Genomic DNA, 13,150 nt, shown 5'->3' on the forward strand with positions numbered 1-13,150 from the left:
GATCTTGTTAATCTCCTCTTTGCCTTCTCTAATCCTGCCCAGCCTTACTTCCTTGTCCAGGTTGATGGGGACAACACATTTTTTCAGGCAATTTCTACACCTCTACTGCTCTATTTCTCCAGCCTCTCAGGAAGGGTGGCAGGGCTTTCCTGAACATTCCCTCACCCCACGTGGGCCCTTTCTCTCTGCACACAGGGCACACTGGACCCTGATCACACATTGCTGTACATTGGGACCACCAGCCTCACCACACATGGGAAGGGGCATGGAGCCTGCCACCTCTGGCTGGTCCTTCCTGGGAGCCTGTGGAGCCATCCCGGTGCCACTCTCACAGCTCCCCAGCACCTGCGCTGCCGTGGCAGCATCCACACACCCCCACCAGGTCCCTCCCACCTGGCTACACAGAATAATCATTGATAAATGGTGGATTTATCACATTCATAAACCCTGGATGCAAATTTACTCAGCTACAACACAGGAAATTGGAAGTCTAAATTTTCTAACTCCATGTGATAATAATTTACTGCTAACATACCTGTTTCAGGATTTCCAGCTTGGTTTGTCTCAGTTCTTCATATTTCCATTTCCAAAAAAATAATTCATTTTCCATCTTTTCCATTTCTTTCTCCAGAAATACATTCATTCTAAAAAAGTATTTTAAAATTTAGTATTGTACAATTTTGAAGCTGACAGAACAAAAATTACTTTGAATTTCCTTCTCATAGCTTGAGTCATGCCTTTGTCAATGTTATATCTTGGCTTTTCTAGAAACTTTTATTATCATTGCATAATTAGTCCAAAATATTAAGTAAAAATAATAGTTAAAGGGAAAACAGAAATCCAGTAGTACAGTATTGAAACTTTAAATGAAATAAAATTTTGGGATAAACTGAAGAAAATTTAACTTCAGTTAGTGGTTCAGGCCACCTAATTTATCACAAGTTTCTTCACATTAGTGAAGATCCTCAAAGAAAACATATTACATCACTTGTATTTAGTACAAACAGCAGATTAAACACACAGGGGGAAATATCCACTATAAAGACCAGAAACAAAAGATGATTTATGTTAAGTGTAAAAAAAAATAATATTAAAAGATGTATATTTCATGTTTTAAAAAAATAATAGCTCCTGGAAGAAACTGCTAGAAGAATTTTAGGAAAATGTAATATTTAGTGTAGAAGTGGTATGCCTGTACAATGTGAAAAATATGAAATAGTTGAAAAGAAAATTCTAATACTTGGCAATTAAAGAAACTGTTGTGTGCCACAGTAGTAATATTCTATTTTAATGGAGGCTAACATAATTTTTCAACATTTTTAACAAAGATGTTATTGCCAGGCTTACTAGAACTATATTTTGAGAATATTTGGTTTAAATATTCACATATTGAAGCAAAGTGTATTGATGGAATTTGTCTGGGACATTTCTATGCAGCAGACTGCAGGCTTGCACAGAGATAACAAGAGTTGCCTCTGACTGGACTGACTCAGGTCCTGGAAGCAATGTCAGCTACTCTAATGAAGCAATCCACTATAATGAAATATCTCCTTCTCTCCTCTTTTATACCTAAACCTAATGTTCTTGAATCAGGGATCTCCTTTTTCTGCTTAGATTTAGTATATAGCACAGCTTATGTTAGCAAGGACCTAGAAATCCCATAACATTACAGTAAGAAAATAAAGACCATTATTCACAAAGCAAAATGGAGCAATATGTATTTCATGCATTTCAACTCAACCGTTTTGCTTTCAAAGTGATGGGATATTTCATTGGAATGATATCATGACTTCATGGGGGAACTAAGAGTATTCTTAGTGGGACATTTAATACAGTGGAAAGTGAAAGCATGAAAGATGGCATTCTAATACTTTGAATAATTGCCTATTGACTGTACTGAATGCAGTGAAAGTCCTCAGAAATGGTCTATTCTGAAAAGTAAAACAGGAATATACAGTATGTTTTGCTTATTTAGAAGACACTAGTTTTGTTTTGTGTTACAGTAATTAAGTGAGATCACTTCCCTCTGATACCACTAATTGAAAGAAATTATTCTGATTACATAAAGATTACTATTTAAATAAAGGAAACAAAGAGTGGAAGAAAGAATATAGCAGACATCAGAAGCAACTTACTTACTAGAATCAAGTTCAGAGCATGTTTCATGGATCTTGTAAGGAGACATTTTAACTCATTATCTAATTAAATCACAGAATTACAGAAAATGGTTGAGGTTGAGAGTGACCCCAAGGAGGCCATCTGGTGCAAACCCCCTGCTCAAGCAGGGTTGCCTGGAACTGATTGCTCAGGACCATGTCCAGATCTTTTGAATCTCTCCAAGGACGCAGACTCAGCAACCTTCCTGGGAAACCAGTGCCAGTGTTCAGTGATCCCCGTAGGAAAAAAGAGGATTTTTTGTTGCTTAGTCAGAGCCTTTTGTATCCATTGTCTGCGTTACCCAGCCAGTCTTAAGAGGTTCTTCTTTAATATTATCAACTAGCAGTCAACTAGTTTGTGGGCTTTTGGTTTTAGAGGAAATAAACACTTTTAAGTTCAAACACAACAAATTACTATCTTAAAACTAGAAGACAATTTAGATGAGAACACTGATCCAAGATTACAATCTTGATGACAAAAGATAGCTATTTTAAGCAAATGATTATGCAAAATGCTGAGCTACTCATAAGGTTTGTAATTTCCATTCATGCTAAAGGACCTTAAATGTGTAATTGATGTGAGCCATTAGTACCCAGTAGAGAATGTTGGTGTGTAATTTTACACTGCAAACCCAAGGCAAGATATTTTTTGAATGTCAAAACATAAATTTTCATCTCTTTACTTTTATTTCTTTTAGACCTTCTTTCCTTTTGTCCTTTGCAAAGCCTGATCGGTGTGCATAAGGTTATGTCAACATTACTGATGATAGCTCTAAGCAGAATGCAAAAAGCAGAAGTCTTCTCAGGGTGAAAAAGCAAATATCTTGCAGAGAGAGTTGGGAAACCAAGAAGTTTACTAGTTAGGTAACTTAGAGGGAAATTCAAACACTGGATTTGCATAAGCTAACTTGACTCTAGAAAAATGCAGTCAGAGTTCAGGGTGCTGCATATAAACCAGGAAACTGCTGAGAAGTCCTCTGCTGTATGAGTAAGATCATACTGACTGCTAAAGTAACCTCTGGCCTTAGGGTTCAAGCTGTCTATTATCTGTTTGCTTTTGATGCAACACAGCTGTGTGTTCTTGGCTCGAGTTCACTGAGAAAATTGCTAAGTTGTGAGAAAGAAGCTGTGAGAAAATACTTAAGCTAGAGCCACACAAGATAAGGGGAGTAAAAATGCAAACGGGGTGAGATTGTTGAGATAGTCATTACTAGCAACTCCAGAATACAGGAGTAAAAATACTGACATGAGCAAGAACAAAACCTAAGAGAGAAAACTGGAAATCTGAAGTTGGAAATATGGCAAAATCAGCCAATTCTACAAAGTGGTGGAGACCAACCCTTTCTGAGCTAGCAGGTGACAGCCTGCTTAATATAGATTCATCAGCTATCTCAAGAGACTGGTGGCTATTATAATACTTATCCTAGTAACATTATTCCTAGCTATTGACTGTCTGCATTGCCAAATATAGTTGCTTCATACTTAGAAGTTGCATATCTTCTGCTTGCATAACATCTCTGCATGCAGGAAATGTTGCCCTCCTGGAGAAGGAGTTGCTGTACAATCCCTGCTGTTATGTGGAATCACAGCTCGGTGAGCATTTTTGCTGCCTGAGGTTGGCATTGCCACATGTTGCATGTTATAAACGTGCCCCGGTTCTAACTGTGTGCCAGTAAATTTATTGTCTTATACCGCAGTATAAAAGAAATGAATATGAAATTATTCATAAATGAAAAAAATGAAAAAATAAATACATGAAAAAATGAATAAATGAAAAAATCTGTCTTTGTGAAGTGCAGCTAAAAATTGGTTAGAGAGGCATGTGAACAAAGAGACAAACCAAAACATATTAAAGTTTTGCCTGAGAAGTGACTAAAAGTGAGTGGAAATATTATCCATTTTCTAAAAAAAAGTTATTATATATGTATGCATACTTCATTGCTGATGAACTACCCAGGCCCCTAAATATTTCTACCCCAGGAAAATGGGTATGTGAGGCATCAGTCTCCTAACTCACACATATATTTGCTTTCACAGGCAAATGAAATACCTTTTAAGGAGAGAGAGCATGGCCATCTTCTGCTATATGATTCAACTAGAGAATTATTGTATGCTTTCTGCAACTATTTAATTCATATAAAAAAGCACATAAAATATTAGTTAGGAATTGAAAGGATTCTTTACCTCAGACCTGTACTATGTACATGACAGTTATTAAATAAAAAGACAGGAAATGTGAAATAAACTGACAGGAAGGAAATTCTTCAGCACAGTTTACCATTGAAGACTCTCTGAACTGAAAGTGTTGACTGTATTTGCAATACACAGGGCATTTTCTTCCTTTTAGTTTTCTAATTAACTTCAACTGATTTTGAAATTACCGTCCCCTGTAATTACAGCCTGAAGTCTACTACTACATCATCATACATCACATGCTCCATGTTTCCTTGGAAAGCCTTTCTGGTGAGATTCAATCTTTCTTAATGTTGAACATTTATACAACATAAAACTTCTTTTAGGCCACCAAAATATACATTTAGTATTTATGTCAGGCAAATTTGATATGCTACATAAGTGTACAATAAATCTGTAACTCCCTCTTTGTTACAGGCTTTTAACACAGACTTTGCTACAAGTGAAGAGGTTAACAGAATTTTGCAGCTGATTCATATCTTTTGAATTCAAAAACAGCCTTTGCCATTCTACAGTTGGACTCTTTCAAAGGCTGCTGGTAGAGTATATGAAAATTTGTTATTATGCACAAAGCACTCCAATAACTAGTTATAACATACATTAAATATCACTGCATCAATACCAGATTGCATATTTGTATGGGACACCTCTTATTTAAATGACAGATAAGCCAAAGAAAACAATTGTTCACACTTTGCTGAATTGTTTCTCTAAATTCTTATTAAAGCCTTGCAAATAGCAATGAATAAAGTTTAGAAGATATGAGCTCTAAATGCCAACATCACCATATCTATTTTTGAAACTGTCTTCAACCCCTCTATGAGAATTCCAAAAGTAGGATATATTTTGCACTTACTCTCTTTCCTTCTGTAGGATTTTCCTCATCTCAGCCAAATGCAAATTTAAGATTGATACATGTATTAAATCATTCTCTGTTGTCTTAGCTGTAGTACCCAAACATATTTCAGGTTCCTCCAAAAAGATGCTGGGAAGTCCATTGGAGAAGAAATTGGGAGGCTTTGGGGTGATTTTTTTGTTGTCATTGCTTTGGTCTTTGTTTACATCCTGAGAAAACAAAAATATGACACCTGAGAAAAACATAAGTGAAGCAAAAAGTCTAACATAGCTCTAGCAGGGCCTACCAAGGCTCTTCTAGACATTTAAGGAATATAGGAGAAAAAAAGTAAATAGGTAACATCTTAGACAGTTGGACTGTGTATGGGTAGAAGGTGCAAAAATTTCAGTATATTTAAATAACTATAGCTTTCTAATATCTCACAGCTTCTGTTATGACAAGCTTCATATCCAAAATACTTCAAACATGTCTTTACTAAGGAAATATATTCAATTTCTCTTTTTTTGGCTATAACTCTGGTGAAGACAGAATCTTGGAACTAATAAAGCCAGCAATGCAATTTATCCATACAAATAATTCACTGAGAAACTTTACATTAGGAACTCAAACTTTTTATGTAAAGTATATTGAAGCAGGCTTACACAAGTTTTTCATAAGGAACAAAGTATATAGATATCTATTTTGAAGATACATGTTTTGCATACAAAACACTAGAAAAACTAATATCAAAATTGGAAAAAAATTAAAAGTAAAATACACATTTTTGAGGAAGACTGAATGTCTCTTATAAACAAGTTTCCCTTAGAAATATATTTGCTTTACCATAGCTGAGGAAATTTGTTTAAAATCTAATCTCATTTTAGCAGTTTACTGACAATCCTCTTTCACATCACTCTGTTGTTTTGAGTTTTTAGAATAATACCCAAAATTTACATCAGAAAATACTAGAAACCACTGAAAAATAAAAATGTTTCCCATTCACATATAAACTTTCATTTTTTAAGTAGAAAAAATTTTATACTAAGGAAAAATAGTTAAAGTATATTTTGTGGTATTTCCTTCTAATGGCACATTTGTGACTGAAAATATGAAAGGTGTTCTTTTTTGGCAAAATTTATTCTTGCTACTAACATTACCTTCTTTGTTTTATTTTTTCCCCAGATTTCACAGGAATATAATAGTGTTAATATGCATTAGAGAGTAAAATTTCCAAAACAGAATACATACAGATCTAAGATCTTGGCAATTTCCCTTGAATCAAAGTAAAAACTTTCCTGCTTTCAACAATGCGGGAAAAACATTTTCCTTCAATGTGTGAAAAAAAATTTACCTATATTTACAAATACTGTCATCTATCAGAAAACAAGTAAAGTTTTTACAAGGTGCTGTCTATGAAGACTATATAGTGCATTCCAAGGCACAGAATTAAAGGTAGTTAAACATGAACAAATACTTCAATTTTTGATGAATGTACCTGTATCTTTTGTGTAAAGCTAGGAGCTGTCAAAACAATGCTGATACTTGATTTTTTAATTCTATATAATGATTCAATTGCTCTCCTTATCAAATAAAAAGTCTTGAACATTTGCAAAAGAATTGCCTACCTCTTCCCATGCTTCTGAAGTTCAGAGAGAATTAAATGATTTTAGATTTTAGGTTCTTCAGAAGTCAAGAACCTAATATGCTTTTTGGAGGGGAGAAAGAATGTAAGTATACAAAACATGATTAATTCAGACAAGAGAGGTAACCTCTTACCGTAAAACATGAGAGAGAATCAAAACAATATGGTAAATTATTGGATATAACAGTCTGCCTCTGTTCCTTAAGTGTCTAATCTAGTGTGCAAGGGTATGAATTTTTTTCTGTATTTTTCTGGATTAGAAAAATTTAAATGGGTGGGTCTGGGGGCTGAAGGGTTTTGCTAGTGAATGGATCAGGCAGTATTTTGGTCAAAAATCTTGAAAAATCCCATTTCTACATACATATCCATACTTTATCACATCTTCATGAACCACAAAAAATATTTCCCATTCTTTACCTTCTTTGTGTCTTCTGCCCCAGTAATTTTGATGATTTTGGTTAGGTCTTTCGGAGGTTCTGGTTCCAGAAACATTAACAGGCTTTGGTCTTTTTTAATACAGGATATTTCTGAGCAATAGCATTCCGTTTTCCAAGCAGTTCCATTTCCTAAGTTTTCCTTCTCACTTAGTAAATCCTGATTTATTTTTTTAAGCACACTTAGCTCTTTTATGACACTGTCTAGTTTGATTCTCAATTGTCTTGCTTCCTCTCGTGCCTTATTTCTTTCTCCTCTAACTTTGCTCCATTTCTCCCTCCAATTAGCCGTGCAATCTGACCACCAGCGCATGGTCTTCTCCATTTGGGCAGCTCTGGCTTTGACTTCCTCCAGTTCCTGAATTTTTACTGCTTCAAAAATTTCCCAATCACTGCTGTAACTTGTATGCATATGTGCATAATGAGGTGAATTTGGGTAGAAACTTTGAGATGGAAGATTTGAATGAAACAGATGGTCACCTGGTTGCCAACATCTATCTAATTTATCAGGTTGTGTTGGTTGGGTCCCAAAAACCTCTATCTCTTCCATTTGTTTCTGAATGGAGTCTAAATTAATGCTTTGATTCATCATCTAATTTCACTCCTAAAAAAGACAAAGACAGACAATAATTTAGCTTTTAATTAATTATAACGTATGAATGACCTTCAACAGTTGGGGTTTTTACTGTTCTAATAGAGAGTTAATGATGCTGCTCATGTTTTGGAAATGTGCTTTATCAACAAGAAATATCTATTCAAGTATATTTTCTTTAATACTTTTTGAGTACAGCATAAACAGACATATCTATTATTTGGCCAGGATTTGTTTGCAAAGGAAGAGTCATTAAATAATCATAGTGCTCTCAAAAATGTTTGAGCCAAAAGAAAATAGACAAAAGCTTTCTTCCTTCAAGAAAAGATTGAATTGAATCAATATATATTTTAAATATCTAGTAAGAGGAAGTTATTTGTCTAGAACTACAATCACGAATTACTTGCCTTTCCCAAACTGTGGAACTTCATATTAGGCAAAACTTGCCTTATAATTTGCATACCTAAGAAAAAAAAAATATTATCAAAACCCCTGTGACCTTTGGATTTCCTTTTTTCAAGATAAAAATCAAGTATTTTTTTTATAGGGGGCTTTATTTTGCTGTCTGAATTCCAGAAGATTTACACATAGTATATTCTTATATTATTCTTGAAAGTGTTGCACTATCCTTATTACTGTACTGTACCGCCTACCTGGCAGTGGTATGACTCAGCTAGTAAATCCTGCTGCATTCTTTTTCATTATTTATCTTTTGATTATTTATTACTTATTTGGCCTAGAAGAAAAACAGTTTCTCAGAAATTGCTTCCCTAGTGCTGAGAAAATGCTGATGTGGACAGTCTGTAGAGACTAGCCACTTATATCTCCTTGTTTTTTTTCATCTTGGTTATGTAAATTACAGCAAGCAAACAAAAAATTCAGACAAATAAATAAACTTAAGAATCTTACTACTTCAATAGAAGACTAAGTTGTTAGAAGTTAAGAAGAAATTGCTTTTGTATTGTGATATCCATTTGTAAAAAAATGTTTATATGTTACAGCAACTAGTGCCAGCACCTGCATTTGAAATGCAGAAGGCCCATGTTGCTAACAAAACACTGAAGAGTAGATAGTTTTGGCAGTATGATTCAGTTATGTCTCATTTCAACTGAATAGAAGCTTTTGCATGTTTTGTTCCAGTTTTCCAGCTGTTTTCAACTTTTCCGTGATTATCAGGACATTTATTTGCCATTTGTTAGAAGCTTATGGAGAGCTGTTGTAGTGGAGTACGGATATGAGAGGAGGAAAAGGACAATGAAGGACTCCCAGTTCCCTTCATTATCACTGTCTGGTGTAGTACCATTGAGCCCCACAACAACACTACACAGATGCAGCAGAGCTGCTGCCAAAGCTTCATCAAGGTTGAGCCTTTCTTGTTTCTTGACCTATTTCCAGCAATTTAATTTGAATAAGCCTAATCCAAAATACAAATATATTGCCACCCAGAAACTTGTATGAGGCCCAGTCGAGCCAAAGTAACTAAATATTAAACTCTTGCAGTCAGTTGTTAATTTAATTTCTGGGTCATAGTAATTCCTTTGTTTCCTAAAGCTTTAATCAAAAAAAAAACCAAAAACAATCAAACAAAACCACAGTAAAATTTAAATACATAATAATATATAAAAAACATGTTACATAATGTAATGAATACATAATGAAATAGTTGAAACTTTTGGATTTTAAAAAAGTACAATAAATTTTCTTACTTTTTTTTTGTGCCTGCCCCAAACTAGTATATATCTACAGAAATATTTATCACATCTTACATGATCAGGTTTTTTCAGTGGATTTTGCTAGCTTCTTTGCATATTCGTTAAAAGAAGGGGAACATGGGGAACGAACAGTTTACAAATCTTAAAAGATGGAGAAATAAGAATGGTAATATTTTTCTTGGACTGAAAATTTGAAAGACCTGAGAATTATTTATGAATCAGAATAGCCTGTTGCTGATGTTTCATTACAGGTTTGAGGTGATGTTGTCATGTGACGTTCAGTAAGGTTTCCAATGCTGGAGAAATGTTTAAATCACAGATCACAGGGTACTGAAAAGGAAACATTGTTCATGAATTCTTGCTTCCCTCCATTGTGATGGCTCAAGTGTTCTTGAGGCTGGGACACTGCCAGTCAGATCAAACTTACAGCTGTAACAATTGAAGTAGGCTTGTACAGTAAGCTGGTTGTCTTTTAGGCTTCTAATCATTTTATGGTAGGCTGAACTTTGCCTGCACTTTTCAGCATGGATAGATGATGCCAACTCTGTACCTAAAATTCAGAAAAATTAAGAATTAAAAGTAGTCATTCCTCCTCCAGAAGACAGAAGTGCTCTCTCACTGCAAAGTGGCAAAGAAATGGTGCTTTTCTTTGTATTGATTTCCCTATCTCCTTTTCAGAAATTCTAATCAAAACAGGTTTTTTAGATGCCCTCTTTAAGATTGCAAGAGATAGAATAAAATATCATTTTTTCATTAAAAGAGACAGATCTCAACACAACCCATTTCAGTGGATGGCTGACTCAGGATAAAACCAAAAAACAATAGAAATATTACTGAATAAGTGAAATAGGTAACAGAAATTTTATTAAAAGTATGAATTATGAAGATTTGTGCTTGTATCTATTTTTAAAGAAGTGGACTAAAATATTAGCTTAAAAGGAAGCAAAGATTTAAAAATTAAAAAAATGTGTTGATTATTGTAAAAGTTCTGAAACTGTCAAAAATCTCACAGTTCCAGAGGGACGATTAGGATGGACTTATTTTATCTTATATATAGTTCATATCAAAGTCTTTCATGTTCTCAAAAATACTGCACTGATGAAACTATAATAAAAACAAGTCCAACAGTCCAACTGAAGACTGTTTTAGTATTGAATCTGTTGATATTGAATCTTTAATCATCTCTGTAGTTATAATGGTATTTAAAAATTATAATTATTTTCTCTGGTATATGACCACCTCATAGAAAACATCATATATGTACATTGATCTCTGAAAACTCTTATCTATAAAATATTATATATATTATACATATTATATATGTTCCAGGGGGATCAAGAATAATTTTTAACTTGTATGTTAAAGATAATTCAAAGAAGAAAGGTCCATGCTAATGTTAGACACAAATCTCTTAACATCAGAAATATCACAAGTCTAAAATGGACAAAACAATACTGTGTGGAGTTAGTTTTAAAGTCACTACTTCAGTTTGCAGCAACAGACATGCTAGCACAGCATATGGAGCTCAGTGTACATAATTACTAGATAAAAGATAATTGGATGGAAAGATAAAATAAACAGAGAATTGGTGAAAATGGAGGTTTTCTGATCACTGAAGCCTTCTGATCATTCCGCTTTTAACAGCTGAGTGGTAAGAAGGAACATAACATCCCTTTAAAGTTGTTTTCCTTAATGGAATAATTTAAAATAAGCATGAACAAAATATATGAAGCAACATTCATTGTGTCATGTGAGTGAGGTGTGATGAGAGAGTGAGAACAGAGTGATGATAGTTCTCAGACGAAAAAAAGACATTTGGTGAACACAGCAAAGAACATGGGTCTGAAAGATATTTCATTATACTGCAACCTTTTCTATTTACCTAATGATCCTGAACACCAGTAAGAAAGAGAAGAGCTCTTGATTTATTTTTGCCACCAATTGTTTTAGGTAAACAGCAGTATATTCACCCTTGGTGGCACCATTAAACAAAATCACCAGGAGAGAAAAGAATTATTACACTTTCTTCATGTTAATACCTGCTCACTGAACTCAGCTTTTTCAGTCAGTTCAGTAGCTAGAGCAGTGCTTGAGGATACAATTTCAACATCCTTTTTCTAACTGCATGACTTAATCTTTATTTACATGTCTCTTAATTATTAAGACATCAGCCAAATTTTTTAAGGTATTCTGTCTTTAGAGAAAATGTCTGCTTTAGATTAAACTAGTTAATTTTCTTTTGTCTAATCTATAAATTGAATAGGACAAAATGAATCATAGAACTCAACATGTTCTTTTGTAAGTGCTACTGGAAAGCCAGAACTTTCTATGGTATTGCTGTAGTTCACCCATCAACAGACCCTGATATAGGGAGAAGGCTTTGAGAAAATGGGTGGGGGTGATGTGGTCATTATGGGAAGAATATAGGAAGTGATTTAACTCACTCCCTGAAAACTTGGCTGTTTACTAAGGGCTGCTAACTACCAAGCAATCAACTCAAGAAAAGGAGATCAAATTTTGTGTGTCTGTTCCTGTTTTCCTGTTGTAAAGTTGGTTTTAATTAATAAACCTTAGGGGTCCCACCCAGTGGGTAGATAAAAAAATATTGCCAAGTAAATGATTGAAATGTATGGTGAAAAAAACATCACACTGGAAAGCAATCAATGATATTGCTCAGTCTAAAAACATACCCATGAAAATTGCATCTAGTTTCCAAACTCTAAACATCCTGGCAATATGCAGCTAGAAGGTTGATAATTTGGTTAGAAAAAATATAGCACAAAACTCTGAGGCAGTACCTGTTTACAGGAGTGGCTTAGGCACACAGGGACATAGGATTCATTTCAACAGACAATAAGAGAAGATGTCAAAAAAGAGGACTGGTGAAAGTTCTGGCGAAACAAGTTGAATGTTTGTGTCATTTTTTTTAAACAATGGTACAGCACATCACCAACATTCTACCAACTTCATGGAAGGTAAGCTAATCTGGGAAATTTCTCATGTGTGTTACAACAAACACCTGGAGGGTGGAAAGAAATCCTTACAGGAGGAGAAATAATGGTGCTCAGAATATATTCCCTGCCTAAGCCATCGCTGGTCTCACAACTGCCTTAAGCCAGTGGTTTGGTACTTCTCCCTTATGCAGAGAAATAAAATCTTAGCATCGATAACATTTTAAGAATAAAGTAGAACAAGCTGGGTTTAGGTCAAATCTTGTACAATGGATTTTCCAGCCACTGCATCAGCCTTAAAATAGTGAGACAGTAGATCAATAGAATAAACTACTAAACCACCAAATACACAAGAATGGATCTATTAATACTGCATGGGAATCATGTCTGTGAGAACTTGTAAGTTGGCTAAACAAGTGACAAACTCCCAGAAGAAGAACCACAGATAAGGAATTCATATCAGTAGCTGCCCAAAATCCTGTTAAAATAGAAATGAAACCCTTCTGAAGTCCATATAATGAGGTTGCAGTTAAACATACAACTCAGGGGTTATCCAGGTGCCTCTCCTTTTACAATGAAAAAGGGAACAAGTTAGAAACAACTGAGGTTTGGATTATGTCCAAGACCCAAGTGTC

General features: G+C 34.5%; 1 protein-coding gene across 1 annotated transcript in view; it reads right to left on the reverse strand.

The window, feature by feature from the left end:
- Positions 1 to 7,858, reverse strand: part of CCDC102B (coiled-coil domain containing 102B) — a 125,263-nt gene extending 117,405 nt beyond the window's left edge. Inside the window, exons 1-3 of the mRNA XM_071448976.1 lie at positions 7,244 to 7,858; positions 5,206 to 5,414; positions 536 to 644 (exon numbers count right to left, since the gene is read on the reverse strand). Of these exons, the coding sequence (XP_071305077.1) occupies positions 536 to 644; positions 5,206 to 5,414; positions 7,244 to 7,852 (927 nt within the window). The 5' untranslated portion in view covers positions 7,853 to 7,858. The remainder of the gene's footprint in view (positions 1 to 535; positions 645 to 5,205; positions 5,415 to 7,243) is intronic.
- Between the last annotated feature and the right edge of the window lie 5,292 nt (positions 7,859 to 13,150).

The sequence above is a fragment of the Agelaius tricolor genome, unplaced genomic scaffold (genome assembly GCF_023055355.1).
Source record: "Agelaius tricolor isolate 1412-34295 unplaced genomic scaffold, bAgeTri1.0.p SCAF_2, whole genome shotgun sequence".
Taxonomy (NCBI): Eukaryota; Metazoa; Chordata; class Aves; order Passeriformes; family Icteridae; genus Agelaius; species Agelaius tricolor.